Source organism: Saccopteryx bilineata, chromosome 4 (assembly GCF_036850765.1).
Source record: "Saccopteryx bilineata isolate mSacBil1 chromosome 4, mSacBil1_pri_phased_curated, whole genome shotgun sequence".
In the NCBI taxonomy this organism is placed as follows: Eukaryota; Metazoa; Chordata; class Mammalia; order Chiroptera; family Emballonuridae; genus Saccopteryx; species Saccopteryx bilineata.
The window spans coordinates 192,959,435-192,977,629 of NC_089493.1; the positions used below are offsets into that span (position 1 = coordinate 192,959,435).

Here is an 18,195-nt window from a genome sequence, read left to right on the forward strand (position 1 = left end):
CAGGGTTTAGAACCTGGGACATCGGCATCCCGGGCCAATGCTCTGTCCACTGCGCCACCACTGGTCAGGCGAAGGACATTTAGATTGTTTCTTTTTTTGGCAATTATGAGTAAAACCACCATAAACATTCACTTAAAGGTGTTTGTGTGAACATACGTTTTCATTTCCCTAGGGTAAATACCCAGGAGTATATGTTTAAATTTATAAGAAACTGCCAAAGTAGCTGTTTCCAAAGTAATAAAGCAAATTTGTAAAAACTGTTTTACGAAGTAGCCGCATGTACTGTCTACCCCACCAGTAACACAAGTGTCCACTTACTCATCAGCTAGGCATTGCCAGTGCTTGTTTATTTCAGTGTAGTGATCATAGCTTTTCTTTACTTCAGAATATGCTTAACATTTTTAAAAATCAGTTTGGATAAATTATTATATTGTGGGATTTTTTTGTGTCTGAGTTACTTCATGCAAACGTCAGTCAGCAGTGGTTTTTGGTTGCTCTTAGAAGATGTCTGATGCAGCAAAGAGAAGTATATTCTGAGTGTTCACTTTAAAAAGGACGCTAATTGTGCTTTCCTTTCACAGGGCTTGTCGGTTAAAGAAAAAAGCCCAGTATGAAGCTAATAAAGTGAAATTGTGGGGCCTCAACACAGAATATGGTAAAGCTAAGCTTTTAAGGTTTCGATTAACTTCCTGTTACTCTGCTGACCCCTCTGTTTTCCTTTGGTTTTGTTATTTGTGTATTCTGCCCACGTTAAGCCAGCCTCTTTTGTTAACCCATTCAAAGCTGCACGTTCTTGCTCATTCCTGTCCTCGTGTGTACGTGCCTCTATCTGTGGCTCCCCTGCCAGCTCTTGTCTCTGCCCTCAGGAGCGCTTCTGCTGTGAGCCTCGTCATTCCTTCCTTCTTACTTCAGTGGTGTCACTGGGTTAGCCAGATTTATGAACTAATGTTTATTTTAACCTTTGAGCCGATAGTTTAGGCTCTGGTTTACAAATTTGATTGTTCATTGGGATCACCTGTGTACATGCTGAACACAGATTCCCAGGCTTCTCCCTAGATCCTCTGAATTAGAATCTGTGCAAGTAGAACCCAGAAACTTACCTATTTCATACCACCTCGGTTACCTAAAGCAACATATTTTGAGATGTTGGTTTAGATCAGTACTTCTCAATATTTCACATCATGGCATGTGTAGAAAATTATATCTAAGGCATCCAGGGATATAACAGAATAGGCTGCTCACGGGAGGAGACCCCTGTGGGCTGAGAGGATCATTCTGGACCATTCTCATATACCTGGAACCCTTTCCATCCCACAAGGGGGCTGGAAGGCTCTGCTTTGAGCTGTGTCCCTCCTCTCTGCCTTGCTCTGTACTGTTCCTCAAGCTTGGTATGTACCAGCTTGCATGTTCCTTTGCTCTAGAATTGTCCACCTCACTTGTAGTCCTTGGGATAAGTTATATCAGAAAGTGAAACAGTGGCAAAATGATCAACTGTTTTACATTTCTAGAGATCTTCTTAAATCCAGTGTGCTGTCTGGCACATATGTGCTCATAAGCTTATGTCATTTTTCTTACTCCTTGGTCTTGATTGTCCTGTTTCCATTTGTGAGAGCATAGACAGGGTTTCTCACTGTGAAGTTTACAACTTGTCAAATGAAATGATGTTTTTATTTATGAATGGCCACTCAGGAACTCTAATCCAGGTAAATGAATTAGGTAAAATAATGGTTGGCTTCTTGGAATGGAAATTACCCCATTTTCCTGTTATTATTTCTTGCTGTTGCAGCATTTTGATCTTGAGCTCTGTGACTGTATATAGATATAATAATTGCAATGTCACGGGCATTTGTATTTCTTTTAGAACCCAGCTAACTCATATTGCAGGGGGATGTATTGGGCCACTGGGAGCCTTTTGGGTCTATTTCTTTGGACATATGTTGAAATCTATTTCTGTGTTGTTCAGTTATTGTATTTATCCATAATTATGTACATCTTTGTAGCTGTATATTTTTGTATTTGTATATATATACCTTTGGTTAAATTGGTTGACTACATGTGTATGGAACTACTTCTGGACTTGATTCTGTTCCATTGATCTATTTGTCTACTTTTATATAAACTGTCTTGATTACTATATTCTATAGAAAACCTTAAGGTCAGGTAGTGTTAGTCTTTGCTAGTCCTCCAATTATGTTCTTGCTTTTCAAAGTTGTTTTGATCATTAAGGTCCTTTGCATAATCATATAAATTTTAGAATTAGTTTATCACCTTTTAAAAAGAGTTTATTGCCCTGGCCGGTTGGCTCAGTGGTAGAGCATCAGCCTGGCATGCAGGAGTCCCAGGTTCGATTCCCGGCCAGGGCACACAGGAGAAGCGCCCATCTGCTTCTCTACCCCTACCCTCTCCTTCCTCTCTGTCTCTCTTCCCCTCCCGCAGCCAAGGCTCCATTGGAGCAAAGTTGGCCTGGGTGCTGAGGATGGCTCTGTGGCCTCTGCCTCAGGTGCTAGAATGGCTCTGGTTGCAACAGAGCGATGCCCCAGATGGGCAGAGCATCGCCCCCTAGTGGGCATGCCGGGTGGATCCCGGCTGGGCACATGCTGGAGTCTGTCTGCCTCCCTGTTTCCAACTTCAGAAAAATATAAATAAATAAATAAAAATAATAAAAAGAGCTTACTGAAGTTTGATTGGGATTGCTCTGAATTTGTAGATCAATTGGAGAGAATTGCTATCCTAGTAACATGGAGTCTTCCAGTCTGTGAACTTGGTACCTCATTCCTTCTAATTAAGTCTTAATTTCTCTCTACCTTGTTTTGTAGTTTTTAGAATAGAGTGCTTGAACATCTTTTGTAAGATTTATTCGTGGGTATTTTATATTTTTTTAGTACTTCTGTAAATGGAATTGTTTTTGAAATTTTACTTTCAAACTCTTTGCTTTTTAGAAATGCACATAAAGTGGATTTTTTTGTTTTACTTTTATATCTTGCTAAATTTATCAGTTCTAGTAGTATGTAGATGCCCTGGGATCTTCTATTTAAGCAATTATTATCTTCAAATAAGGTTTTATTTCTTCTTTTCTGATCTTTATGCCTTTTATTTCTTTATTGCCTTACTGAAGTGTCTAGGTCTTTGAATACAAGTGGTGATTGCCTTGTTTGCAGTCTTGGGGGTTGGCGGGTGGTGGGGAACCTTTCACCTTTCCTTTCGATGTTGGCTGTGGGCTTTCTTTGTAGATGGGATGCCCTCTATCATTTTGAGTAAGTTTTCTTCTTTTCCTAGTTTCGTTTATCATGAATGGGTATTTAGTATACTCATATAGGGTGTTTTTTTTTTGCATTTTATGGGAATAATTATGTTATTTTTCTTTTATATCTGGTATATATTACATATTCACCTCACAATATATTCATCTGTTAATATGGTGAATTGTATCAACTGAGTTTTGAATGTTAAACCAATCTTGCACTCTTAAACTCTACTTGGTTATGATGTGTTTTTCTTTTTATATTAGAATCTATTGCAAATATTAATAGATTTATGTGTCTATATTCAAGAGGGACGGTAGTCTGTAATTTTTCTTTTTTATAGTGTCTTTGTCAGATTTTGGTATTTGGGCTGTACTTGCCTTTATGGAATGAATTCAGCTATAATCTTTATCTTTTTAAAAACAATTGATTTTACTTCTTTGTTGTATATTTGATAGAATTTGCCATTAAACCATCAGGAAATATTTTTGAAATTCAATTCCTTTCAAAAATAGGGTGTTCAGGTTTTTCATTTCTTCTTGTGTTGATTTTAAGTTGCATTTTCAAGAAGTTTGTCTATTTTATCCAAGTTGTTGAATTTGTTAGCATAGCATTTTCTTATTACCCTTTTAATTGCTCCTTTTAATTCTAGATATAGATGACTGCTCAGTCCAGCTGGGGATGGGGATGGGGGTAGGAGGGGTATCAATTTTGTTGATGTTTTCATGGAACCAGCTTCTGACTTTGTCAGCTTTCTCTATTGTGTATTTTTGTTCAGTTCCATTGATTTCTGCTGTTCTCTTTATTTTTCTCCTATTTTACTTTCGGTTAACTCTGCTCTTTCATTTTAAGCTTAAGGTCGAGAAATTTATTCTTAAAGCTTTTGTCTTTGAAGGACTTTATTTGATTTATTTAAATAATGTTTATTGATCTTATGAATCAATATACTAGTCATTGTCATAGGTCTTAAAACTATCAGGGACAGATAGGGCAAGTTGCTTACGGGAGAGTGGATACTGACACATGTCTGCAGTGTTACCAGAAGTGGCACTTCATTTAAAATTACTGTTTGGATAAGAAAGTTTATAACTGTCCCCGCTTAATATTTTCTTCCACATTCTCCATTTTTAACTGAGTACCTGTTATTACATAATTAAAAGTGAACTCTTCCGTGTTAGTGACGCACTCCAAGTGTCTCATTCTGTCTTACAGATAATTTATTGTTTGTAATCAACTCCATCAAGCAAGAGATTGTAAACCGAGTACAGAGTCCCAGAGAGGAGAGAGAACCCAGCATGGGGCAGAAGCTTGAAATCCTCATTAAAGATACCCTTGGTAAGAAGACTGTCGGAGAATTAATAATAAATAATAACATGTAGTGTAATATATGTGGTTCAAGAGGATAAAGAAAAACTCGTTTCTCTTATTACAAGTAGTTTTGTCTTTTGAGAGTTAGCATTCATAAACATACACTGCAGGTTATGACATGTTGTAGTTAGTCATCACTAAATTATTTTAACTCTCAGGAAAGATAAACTTCTAGCAACTTTAACTTTCTCTGGGGAAAAGGAAAATAAAGGTCCCTGAGCTGTCAAGCCTGCAGTTTACGCTTTACTTGAGGTGCTTACCTATTCATCTTACCCCTAATCTACTTCACGGGATTCTAACAGACCTGACCGTGTGGTTTTCCATTCCGGGACAGATTATACAGCGTGGGAAGAACAGAGAGGCAGGCATAGTGACGGCAGGCCCAGCACTGCCTGGCGGGGAGAGCAGGGGTAGCTCACAGAGGATGGGCCTGGGAACCCAGCTGCTGGGAGTCTTGCTGCCCTGCCGCAGGAGCGCATCCCCGACAGGTCAGGGCCTCCCTGAGGCCTCACACAGAGTGCAGCTGCTTCAGCTGTATTACATGTTCTCTGTTAAACAGCACTGGCTTCGTGTTCTGTAAAATACTTTTTCTTTGTTAGGTAGAGGGGAGAATTGAATAGTATAAGAAAAAAAGCCTTTTTGCCTTCTTTTTAATGTAAAAGCCTTCTGTGTTGACAAGTTTGTGTATTCCCTTTACATTTAGAAGTTAGTTTCACCAGCTACAAAACCCTTGGCTCCTATTTTCTTTCCCTGACTATTTTATATATGTTTCTCCTTTTTTCTCTTGCACTAAGTGTTACTGTTGAAAAGCTAATAATTGCCTAATTTTTTCCTTGTAAGTCATTTGCTGTTTTTGCCTAGATGTAAACAGGATTTTTTTTTCTTTAAATCCTAGTAATTTTACTACACTGTGTCCAGACTTCTGTCACCTTATTTCTGAGTTTTTGTATTTCTCACCGTATTGTTCTTTTCTACCTTATATTGTTTTCTTTAATGTCTTCTAGTTTATTTTGAAATAACAATGGATAATAGTTTTCATCCATCTTGTGGTTATTCATGTCTTCTAGGCACACTTTGATTGTTTGTAGGAATCTTCTTATTTTCTTTTCTCTTAAAATAACTTTTTTGGGCCCTGGCCATTTGGCTCAGCGGTGGAGCGTTGGCCTGGCGTGTGGAAGTCCCAGGTTCTATTCGCAGTCAGGACACACAGGAGAAGCACCCATCTGCTTCTCCACTCTTCCCCCTCTCCTTTCTCTCTATTTCTCTATTTCCCTCCCACAGCCAAGGCTCCATTGGAGCAAAGTTGGCCTGGGCGCTGAGGATGGCTTCATGGCCTTCACCTCAGGTGCTAGAATGGTTCTGGCTGCAAAGGAGCAACACCCCAGATGGGCAGAGCATCGCCCCATAGTGGGCTTGCCAGGTGGATCCTGGTTGGGTGCATGTGGGAATCTATCTGACTGCTTCCCCACTTCTAACTTAGGAAAAAAAAACAAAAAAAAAACTTTTTGTAGGATTTTGACCTTGATACTTTTATTATTTGTAAGTGAAATTAGTGTTTTTGAACTTTCAAAAGAAAGCTTGGAGGCCCTGGCCGGTTGGCTCAGTGGTAGAGCATTGGCCTGGCGTGCGGAAGTGCTGGGTTCGATTCCCAGCCAGGGCACACAGGAGAGGCACCCATCTGCTTCTCCACCCCTCCCCCTCTCCTTCCTCTCTGTCTCTTTCTTCCCCTCCCACGCAGCCGAGGCTCCATTGGAGCAAAAGATGGCCCGGGCGCTAGGGATGGCTCCTTGGCCTCTGCCCCAGGCGCTAGAGTGGCTCTGGTCGCGACAGAGCAACGCCCCAGATGGGCAGAGCATCACCCCCTGGTGGGCGTGCCAGGTGGATCCCAGTCGGGCACATGCGGGAGTCTGTCTGACTGCCTCCCCATTTCCAGCTTCAGAAAAATACAAAAAAAAAAGACAGTTTGGTTCATGATAGCTTTCTAACTTCAGACTTTGCAGAATCCCATTTTTAGTTAATGTAAAAAAAGTGTTTTGTATTTGTTTGTGAGATGGTCGGTCATATTCAATCACAAGAGAGGACAGGAGCAGAGCAGTATAAGAAGGTTTATCCTAGGGAGAGACAAAGTCACTGCTTGCCAAATGAGGCCACATGGAGGGAGTCTAAGGGTGCAGGCCGACCAAACAGGCAGGGAGGAGACAGAGAGAGAGAAACAAACCAGGCAAATGCCTTTGGGTGTTAAGGTGGCATTCAGAAGCAAAAGGTGTGAGGGGATTTCCTTGGTGCATTTGAATGTCACTAGGCCACAGTCAGGTGAGGGCAAGAAGAAGAGGTTAAGGCAGGGCCAGCCTTGTCACTAGTGCACCTTGGAGCTTTCTGGTCTGCACCCTTCCCCCATTTTACCTGGACGTTTCTTTCTTTGCTGTCCATTGTTCTTGTCTTGCTCAATTTTGACTCTTATAAATCCTGGTCCTGTCCTGTAAGGCCAGCTTTCTGAGTTCACACTTCCTGTGCGCTCCTTGCCCTCACCCTAGACATGCTGTCAGCGGGACGGTCTCTCACAGCGTTGGCTGTTCTCATGTCCGCCTCCTGTGCCTTCCAGTGACCGACCTGCCGGCTGTTTCAGGCATCTTTGCTTCTCAGGCCCATACTTCCTTTTGATCATCCTGCACACATATTGGTATTGTTAATACCATCCAGGTTTTACCGCTTTTCATAATTTCTTCCTGCCCTTTTGGATTTTAGATTCGTGGAGATATCTTGTCACTTGTTCAGGTTTTCAATGGGTTTATCGTTTTACTATTTAAATGCTCTGGGGAGTTGAGATGATTAAAGATCAATGCTGTCATATAACCATCCTCCCAGAATTACCCTCTGAAGCAGTTTAAAAAATATATATATTGGAGTGTCTTTTTCTTAAATGTTGGTAGAATACTCTTTGAACTTACTGGCTGGCCCGGTGTGTTGTTTGTGATTAACTCTTTGAAGATGTCCTCTGTGTTCTCTATAATACTGTATTTCCCCATGTATAAGACACTCTTTTTCAAAAAATTTGGGTTCTAAATACTGGGTGTGTCTTATACAGTGGATATAGATTTTTTTCTTTTTTTGCTTGCATTTCCAGCTTTTTCACGCTTGCTTTTGAGCTCATTGAATTTTATGATGAATACAACTCGAGTTCAATAACTTTATATATAATTTTTTTTTTCAAATTTTGGGCCCCCAAATTAAGATGCGTCTTAGACATAGGATCGTCTTATACATGGGGAAATACAGTAACTTGTCTGTTAGATTCCATCTTCTGGACTCAGTTTTGCTTATTTATATATTCCTAGAAAATTATCCCTGTCCACCAAGGCTTTCAAATTTATGAAAGTTGTCTTTGGTTTTGAATATCCTCTGTACTAGTGGCTAGTGTTGCATTTCCATTTTTTATTTTATATCTATTGTGTTCTTTATTTCTTTAGTCAGTTATTTCTTTATAGTTTATCTTATTTAACCCCCTGAGGGACTGGCTCCTGATCTTCTCATTTCTTCAGTTAAATGCTGAATTTATTTTTTATTTTCTTACTCATTAATTACAATTAAAAGCCTTTGAAATTTCTTCCAAGCTCTACTTTAGTTGCATTTCATAAATTCAGATATGTGATATTTTGTTTTCTTAATACTTTGAAATTTTAGGCTTGATTTACTCTTTGAGCTAAGAATGGCTTGAGAGAGATTTAAACATTTTCAGAAGGTAGGGATTATTATTTTCTAGTTTTATTATTAACTTCTATTTTTTTGTGATCTATTGAATTTTTTAAAACTAATATATGATTATAATTTTAAATGTTTTGTGGGCTTTTGAAAAGATACATTTTCTGGTTTTTTTTGTTTTTTTTTTTTCATTTTTCTGAAGCTGGAAACAGGGAGAGACAGTCAGACAGACTCCCGCATGCGCCCGACCGGGATCCACCCGGCACGCCCACCATGGGGCGACGCTCTGCCCACCAGGGAGCGATGCTCTGTCCATCCTGGGCGTCGCCATGTTGGCGACCAGAGCCACTCTAGCGCCTGAGGCAGAGGCCACAGAGCCATCCCCAGCGCCCGGGCCATCTTTGCTCCAATGGAGCCTTGGCTGCGGGAGGGGAAGAGAGAGACAGAGAGGAAAGTGCGGCGGAGGGGTGGAGAAGCAAATGGGCGCTTCTCCTGTGTGCCCTGGCCGGGAATCGAACCTGGGTCCTCCGCACGCTAGGCCGACGCTCTACCGCTGAGCCAACCGGCCAGGGCCATTTTCTGTTTTATATTAAGACTTTAATATATGTCAGTTAGTTGTTCTTAATTAGGTCTTGTCTTTTCCTTTTTATTTTTTATTTATTTTTTTAGAGAGACAGAGAGAGAGAGGGACAGGCAGACAGGAACAGAGAGAGATGAGAAGCATTGATCATCAGTTTTTCGTTGCGACACCTTAGTTGTTCATTGATTGCTTTCTCATATGTGCCTTGACCGCAGGCCATCAGCAGACCGAGTGACCCCTTGCTCGAGCCAGCAACCTTGGGCTCAAGCTGGTGAGTTTTGCTCAAACCAGATGAGCCCGTGCTCAAGCTGATGACCTCGGGGTCTTGAACCTGGGTCCTCCGCATCCCAGTCCAACGCTCTATCCACTGCGCCACTGCCTGGTCAGGCTTATTCTTTTTCTTTTTGTAGGGTGTCTATTTGCCTTATGTGGCACCAAGAAAGGCCCCTCTAATGTGTTTTAGTGTGTTCTCATATTTTCTGTGTTTTTGCATTTGAATGCTGGGATGTGTGAATAGGGTTCGTGACTCCCGGTTCTTAGTGGAGTCAGGTCTCGATCGTCATGTGTTCAGTCTTGTCTGCGCTCCACCCATGACGCAGCTCCTTACTGTCTGCGTGTGCTTGGCGTCCCTTTGCCCGCCCTTTTATTTGCAGTCTTCTGAATTACTTGTTAGATACGTCTCTTTACAAAAGCGTTTTTAATTTAATTTGTGATCCATATACTATAAAATTGACTTATAGATTTTTAGTTGAATTTTCTGTTAGTCTGGTAGTTTGTCTTCAATAAATGAGCTGAGGTCATTTTTATTCTTGATATATGTTTGGTTTTAGGTCTGTCCTCAAAAGATCTATTAGGATTTGTTCCTTTTTTTTTGTCTTTTCATGTCATTCACTGTATGATCCATTTTTATCATTTTATTTTTGTATGTGTCATGTAACAATTTGCAATGCAACTACTTGTCATTTACTTCACTTTAAAGTGTTGAGTCCTGGCCAGTTGGCTCAGTTGTAGAACATCGACCTGGCTTGTGGAAGTCCCAGCTTCAATTCCTGGTCCGGGCACACAGGAGAAGCGCCCATCTGCTTCTCCACCCTTCCCCCTCTCCTTTCTCTCTGTCTCTCTCTTCCCCTCCTGTAGCCAAGGCTTCATCAGAGCAAAGTTGGCCCAGGTTCTGAGAACGGCTCCATGGCCTCCGCCTCAGGCGCTAGAATGGCTCCAGCCACAACAGAGCAACGCCCCAGATAGGCAGAGCATCGCCCCCTGGTGGGCATGCTGGGTGGATCCCGGTTGGGCACATGCTGGAGTCTTTCTGCCTCTTGGCTTCTAACTTCAGAAAAAAATAGTAAAATGTTGATTAGCCATTCTTCATGGTGGTTCTTGACTTGACCCTTCTAATCTTAAAATTGTAGGCTCTAATCTGGTGGGTAGAATTATTTTCTGGGCTGCAGTAGCCAGGGCAGAGCACTCGCCTGGGACCAGCATCAAGCAGAGGGCCACCCTGCTCCCAGTCATGCCGCCTGCCTTTCTGGGTCTAAGCGTGCCTTTTATTCCTTTCCCCAGGTCTCCCAGTCGCTGGGCAAACCTCAGAATTCGTTAACCAGGTGTTAGAGAAGACAGCAGAAGGCAATCCCACCGGAGGCCTGGTGGGCCTGAGGATACCGACGTCTAAAGTGTAATCAGCCTCATTGGACCACTGGTCAGAAATGTCTGAGTTTGTCATGTTGTTCACTGTAAATTTTCATTCTGTTTTGCATGTCAGTTTAGCATTATGTAAACATTTGCAATTAGGTTACATTGTTTTAAGAACTAAGTAGCATAAGTGAAGCATGATCCAAAATACTTGATTATTGCATTTTCAGAGCATAAACCCTGGTTACAACTGCTACTGGCTTCAGAATTGAGAGTCATCCATTTAACTGAATGTTTAGATCCAGATTGTAAAATCTCTGTGAAAGCAAAGCATTTTGGAGGGGTGAAGATATTTTAGTAAATGCCAAATACTATGGCAGGTTTATGCTCTGAACCACACACACAAAAAAAATCGAGGAAGCATTTTTTTAAAACAGTTTAGATTATTTTTAGAATTATTGCTTTTTGTTCTAATTTTCCACAACCATCAGTCTCACTGTCTGTGGCACAACCCAGCTCTCGCGCCTGTGTGCCATATTAAATGTTCATTTTTCGAGCCCGATGTGGTATATATAAATACATATAAATATATATATAATGTCTGTGCAAGTAAGAAAAAAAGCATATTCTTTGTGCCTTGTATTTTGGGAAAACTATTAAAACTGGTAATATTTTGTATGATGAAAACCCTAATGAGGAAAACACAAGATACATAGATGGAAAAATTATGGGGTTTAAATGTTTTTTTGTTCCAACTCTTTTTCAAATTTTTTGAATGTATATAGGACTATGTTGAAATGTAGATATATGCCACAGAGTCTGTGTATTGTATAAAAAAACAAAACAAAAAACAAACAAAAAAAAGATGGCTCTAGAAAACTCATATTTCGGTACTTGACCGGAAGAAGACAAATACTTGCACATTACTGCGATTGTTTTATTTTTTGTACCAAAGACAAATGCAACTGATATGGCAAACTGCCAGTCTAAGTAAAGTTTTGCACAGCTTACATGATACTGTATGAATGTATGAATAAAAGGAGAAAAAAGAAAATGAAAAGGTCAGGGTTAGGGATCTTACTGAACTGTGAATCTTATTTCTGTCTGGGTCCAATTGCCTACAGAAGGAGCACCCACACATACAGATATTATTTTGCTGTTCCTCTAGTCCGCTTCCATGGTAGATACGTTGGTGGCCATGTAGGTGTCTGTCTTTTTATTTCTGCACTTACTGTAGAAAATTTTAATATATTTCAGTTTAGTAAGCTATTGATAAAATAGTTTTTGACTTTGAGAATTTAAAGTTTATTTAGCTGACTGTAGTATATACTTCCACCAAACAACCAAAATACAGATTATTTTTATTGTATTATGTATATATATATATGTAAAGAAAGAGAAAAGCTAAAAATATCTAATTCTTTAGTTGCCACTTTTCCAATTGATGTATTATTGTGCATGTAATATTTTCAGAGATCAACACAAGCTTAAAACGAAAACAAAAAAAGTTTATAGATTTTTATATTTTTGTACAGGTATTTTCGAACTGGCTTCTTCAGACTTACACGTGACTTCTCTAGTTTCTAGAACCGAGAGGTATTAGCCCATTTAGTTTTTAGGTGCTCTGTTTTGCTCACATAAAACAGCTTCATTAGTGTTTTAACTACGTTAAAGCTTTACCTCTTGATGAGAAATCTCTGTGTCAAGGCAGCATTATAAACCTATATCTGGATCTTTCCATCCTGTCTCTCCGTTTTATTCTTAAATCTTGTGGTTTGAACCCTGAAAACTGGTAGGTTAAAAACTATACTTAAAAATAAAAAAGTTCTTACCTAGCCAGAAAAAAATAATACCAAAAATTTCAGACCTAGCTGCTGGGAAAGTGTCTGTTTCTCCATTACCCGTTGGAGACTTGATCCTGTAATTATATTTTGTCCGTCTAGTGAATTCCCCCCACCCCCACCTCGCCTGTATGAAGGGATGGCCCAGAAAGCTGTAGCTTGCAAAGGTTTGGTTCTTAAACACTGTAGCAACCGAGCAGCGCCTGACATGCTCTTTGACATGTGAGCAATGAGGCCGGGGTTCTCCGGCGTGCTTGGTGGGAATGTACCTGGTTAGTGCGTTCACGCTTGCCAGACGATAAGCTCAGATCTGGTGGTTGAATAGAATGGGAGTCATTGTTCAAAGTTCTTCCGTTTTAGGTGGGAGAAGGTAAAGCACAGCTTTGTAACTTGGCAGTGTATGAAGTTCAGATGGAGAGTGTCTGGCAGATTAAAATGTATTCCAAAAGATGGCAGTTTTGCATTCAGGTGAAAAGCACTTCATGGTCGAGATTCAGCTGATAAGGTTTATAAAATTGCCCCTTTCTAGCTGCTCTGTTAGAAATTCTGGTTTTTGATACTTTTTTCCTCTCTGCAAACCAGAATTTGATTGTTTGGTCTTGCATTTCAAAAAAGACTCTGAATCTGTTTAGTAGATTCCACACCCTTGCATTTCAGTGTTTTATATGTACTACTTAAGTTAAATACAATAGTTAAAAGCTTTTAAATAGTTGAGCTTTTTAATGTTGACACTTTATTTTGTACCTATTTATATATGTATGTATATCTTAGAAAAGCACTTTGTTAAAAAAAAATTTGCATTTTATATGATTCCTGCCATTTGCTGCTAAATCTGGGCTGGTCAGAATGCTGCAGCGATACTTGATCCATAGAAACCTGGCGGTAAAATGTAGAGTGAAAGTTAAATCCTCTTGCTGTTTAACTTTGTCGTAAAGATGACATAGGCAAGCTGTGCAGCTTTACATTTTAACCAGGGGACTCTGTGGCATTTAAACCGTCTAGAAATGGTTGTACTTTAATGCCAGTAATAATCTGCTTCCTCTATTGTCATTAAATATATACGTTTAGTGTATCACACAAACAAATCTTATAAGGGTAATGTAAAAACCCCAACAATTGTACATGTTCTGTTTTTGAAATTGTGGCATGTATTTTTGGGTGAAGATCCTTAGAGATGAGCTCTCTAAAGGTTTTCTGTGTTCATACATGGTATACAGCTAGTTCATAATGAAGTCCAGAATCTTACGTTAAGTGAAGGCATTGTGAATTCACCTCAAATGAACCCATTTTCCAAAAGCAATTATAGAAACTTTGACTCTAGTACTACTATGATTTAAAAACAAAACAAACAAAAAAATGAAAACCGTTCTTCCTCGTTTCAGATACACTGGATTCTTTGTCTCCGTATGAAAGCATGCCTGTCCAGTTGTTCTTGTTAAGATCTTGTCTGAATTTTGAATTGGGTGCCACACTTTTCCAGTCAATATGATTGCTTGTTCTACTGTACCATGTATGATTCTTGTCCCTTCCTATATTCTTCATGACAGATTATGATGTGGCTTTATATTGTGCCTTACTTGTACATTAAAACAAAATGTCTTCATTCCCTTTCACTTCCTAAATCTTTCACTTTGACCTTTTTGGTAAGAGAATCAGCTATTATAAAAACATCATGAAGGATATCAGATGGGTATGGTTTCCAATTCCCTCTCTTTATAGTTATTTTATATTTGTATGAAAGACCAGTTTTGAATGGTCTTTGAACATGAGGGGGTAAGATTAGCGGTAATTTCACTACATCCCTTTTCTCTGACTCTCCTGAATTTGTCGTACATCTTCTTTCTGATGCTTGACTTGATTTGCTCCTTTGCAATAGTCTGCATTTAAAGAAAGGTGTGTTTCGTTCATTGGCTTGAAATGGACTCTCTCAACTTTCCAGAATTTTTTAGGAGAAAAGTACCTGTTTTGTTTGTTTTATAAAACAGATGACGACAAGTCTCCTTAAAAGAAACAGAAGTACAGTACTTTTGGAATACAATGCTGTTAGTTTGGATTTCTTTTTTTATATATAATATTCATACAATTACCTGATGTTTGCCTTCATTAATAAAGCTGGTAGTTTATTCACCAAAATGTCAAGAATGGATGTGCTTTTTCTTTATTCCATACATTTAAAAATGTTTTAGCTGCTAAGATTTAGTGAACTTTCTAAGAGACGAATTCAAGTTGCCTTCAGCAGGAGTTAACAAAAACTTACGTTCCCTTTCTTTATATCGTCTTCCTGAAATTCTATTTAAGTATTTTCTAGTTAACTATATAACAGAATGTTAGCATCTCTCTAAATCTTGAAACTTGAATTTTGAGAATGCGTTGAATTACGCTTTCAGTGTTAAAGTAAAGGTTTCAACTCTCCTTCTAGTGAAGTCTGTTGTGGAATACCGTTTCCCATGGAACTGAGGCCACTTCCACAGCTTTGCACAGAACTCCAGTCTTGTTCTTCCCTGGGATCGTGACAAATCAGTCTCACACAGTGCCGTAATATTTGTGGATTCTTTTGTAATCTTTGTAATCTTACTAAGGGCATTATGAGAAGATGACTTCATGTTTTTTTAATATTTCAAACACATTGGGATGTCACAATGAATGTCAACTGTAGGGATGGTTGTTTCGTTTTAAGGAATAAGCACGCTGGGAAAAGACAACATGTACTACTGAAAGTTTTACACTTCCGTAGGCAAGTGGGGTTATGTGTTGAAGCATAGTCCTCATGCTTAGTAAACTGACTGAAGTTGTAGAAATTACACCTAGGAATTGAATTCTGCCAAATTGCCATTTTTTGTTTAGAAAAGAGAGCTTTGGGGGTAGTAGTGAGGGACCAAAACCTTAAAACTACTTCCAAGTAGTATTTTGGAGACTTGAACTTGGTGACTAGTGCAGAACATCAGTTGGGTATTTCAGTGTGCCAAGTTTGGGTGAACTAGGTTTGCCTCTTTCATAACAATGTAAACACAATGGTGTAGTTAATTAAATTCTGGGTGGACGGGAGCGGGACTGATTACTGTGTCTTGCCCTTCGCCCTTTGTTTCTTCTCAGAACCAAGTAACAGAAATGTGTATGTGTGTACTGTATCTGCTTTTCCACCACATTTTTATGACATTGTATTCCACTGCCTGCCTTTTTTTACCCTCTTTCCTTAGGATTTGTCCTGTAACTTAGCATTTGTGGTTAACAGCGATGCTAGGGCTGACCGTTCATAAGAAGTCACATGGGAAGAGCGGAAGGGCAAGAATTCAAAGCATTTTGTTCATACAATGTGGCAACCTCTCTTGCATAGCTGCGTAGGATCCTGTTTGTAATGCCATCATACTCTGTAGTTTTGTCATCTCCCCACCACCATCACCACCACCACTGGAGCTATGAAACGTTTTATTGGATTCAGTCTTGTCTTTTGTCTAGAAAGAATTTTATCTTGTTGACGCATGAGCTGTTTAAAAATTATTCTCTTCAATGTTGGTTAATTAGTTGTGCCGTTTTTCTTTTCAGAAGAAAGGGCAATTCAAATATTGCCTAGGTTTTCTGTCACCTTTCAGTCCCTCAGCACTTCTAGTCAGATACAGATTCATCCATGTATGCAACATCCTTTGTAATTTAAAATAAAAAAAAGATGAAAAGAAAAGGTTTTGAATTGTTTTGCCTCGTGTTTTCGCCCTTCCTGTCTGTGCCTTTTCTGTTGCTTACCAAGGTAACCACCTACTTTCCGGGGTGACCCACTGCAAAGAAATTCCAAACCGAAGACAGGGAGCGTCAGGGAGATTTAGCTATTTTGTACAATTATTAATTGATGAACACTTTGCGTTCTTCATAGCTTAGAGCAGGGGTCCCCAAACTTTTTACACAGGGGGCCAGTTCACTGTCCCTCAGACCATTGGAGGGCCAGACTATAAAAAAAACTATGAACAAATCCCTATGCACACTGCACAGATCTTATTTTAAAGTAAAAAAAAAAAACAAAACGGGAACAAATACAATATTTAAAATAAAGAACAAGTAAATTTAAATCAACCAACTGACCAGTATTTCAGTGCTCCTCTCACTGACCACCAATGAAAGAGGTGCTCCTTCTGGAAGTGCGGCGGGGGCCGGATAAATGGCCTCAGGGGGCCGCATGTGGCCCGTGGGCCGTAGTTTGGGGACCCCTGGCTTAGAGCATAGTTTAGGTTATACTTATTTCTCTTCTTTGATTCTTTTGAGCAAGCAATTTCTCTGAGGGAAATAAAATATTCTGAGTCTCTTCTCACTCAAGCATTTATATGTTTAATAATTCTAAGTAAGGATACACAGAGCCTAAGTCAGGCGACCCGAGTGAACACCAGCCTGTCAGTGTGTTCCTTCAGCTAACAAACAGACTTGTTCCTCCTGCCAAGACTTGTGCTAGATACTGGGCTCTGAGGAGATTAGAGACCTCCAGGAACGGGCAGTCCGCTGAGGGAGGCAGCCTGTGGCTAGGTTTGCAAAACAACACGAGTTGTTACACATGCAAAGGTCTCTTGGCATGTTAACACTAAAGTATTTGCAAGAACACAGGTGCCACATCCAGGGGCATGTTAGAGAATTGACAGGTTGTGTTCCTGATATCCCTGGGACATTGAAGAAGTCCCTTTTGCTTTATTTGAGTGACAGACACTGAGGCTGTCAGGAAGCACGTGGACGTGGCCTCGCATGGACTCATTCTGCTTCAGGACTTGACCTTTCAAGACCACCCCTCACAGGAGCCAGTGCCGTGGTCCAGGAACTCGAGGCAGTCGGGGGAGCCAGGTCAGTCTAGTTCTTAGGAAACAAAGCCTTCTGTGAGTGGCATGCAGTTAGACGGGCTGCTCACCGACATTGAGTTGGAACTGGGAAAGCTCTTTAGGAAAACACTAGTTGGGAAATACTTGACTGTCCCGCTGGAAGGTTCGGAACAGCAAGAAGGAGTTGGAACGTCCCAGGAGGCTTGGGTGGCACTCCTTAAGCCTTTGCTAGGTTCTGTCTCATCAGGACACTCAGCTACTCAATGGCACAGTGAGGTAGGTAGCCATCAGACTAGACCTGGATGAGGGGACTTACCCAGACCAGGCTGATAGGGTCTGGAGCTCCAATTCAAATAAGTCAGTTTGCTGTGCTCAGAGACAGTTCATACCCATCTCTAAGGGACCAGGCCAAGTCATAGGCAACAGTGGGATGGGTGTCTCTGTAGAAGGGAAATAAAGGGTTTAGAATAAAAAATTAAGTTTTCTTTTTCTTTAATAAGTTTCTATAAAAAGTTTTAATTCTAAAATAATGTTGCCAGGAATGAACGGGAAATGTACAAGGTATGAAGAAATCTTGAAAATACTGTAAAGGACACAGAAAACGAACAAATGCAAAGCTAGACCAAGTTCTTGAACAGGAACAGTCAATAACATGAAGCTGTCAGTCCTCCGATGTTAAATAAAAATTTAATGCCATCCTAATAAGGACAGACCAGTAGGGTTTACAAAAATTAGTTCCCATGGGGAGAAATAATAGTTGGGAGATGCTGAAGGGGGGGGGGAAGGAGAGTGCTTGATCCTCAACAGGTATTAAGACACATAAAACTAACTGAAAAGTGTCATTTTGGTGCATGAATGACTACACAGGGCAACAGGTCGGAAATGCATTTGAACATAAGAATTTAGTAGGGTAAATGCAACATTGTGAACCAGTAGGAAAAATATGGGTTCTTTAGGAAATAGTGTTGGAACAACGGGCTAACTCTGGAGAAAGGAAAGTTGGCTCTATACCTCACTCCAGAAGCTATCATACCTTTCAAAATGGG

General features: G+C 40.0%; 1 protein-coding gene across 3 annotated transcripts in view; it reads left to right on the forward strand.

Annotated features, from left to right (window-relative positions):
- The window catches only part of CREBRF (CREB3 regulatory factor), a 60,474-nt gene extending 45,973 nt beyond the window's left edge, over positions 1–14,501 (forward strand). For all 3 annotated transcript variants that reach the window (XM_066273295.1, XM_066273296.1, XM_066273297.1), the window contains 3 exons: positions 582–655; positions 4,455–4,577; positions 10,450–14,501. In XM_066273295.1, the coding sequence (XP_066129392.1) occupies positions 582–655; positions 4,455–4,577; positions 10,450–10,565 (313 nt within the window). In that variant the 3' untranslated portion in view covers positions 10,566–14,501. The remainder of the gene's footprint in view (positions 1–581; positions 656–4,454; positions 4,578–10,449) is intronic.
- Positions 14,502–18,195: the final 3,694 nt, after the last annotated feature.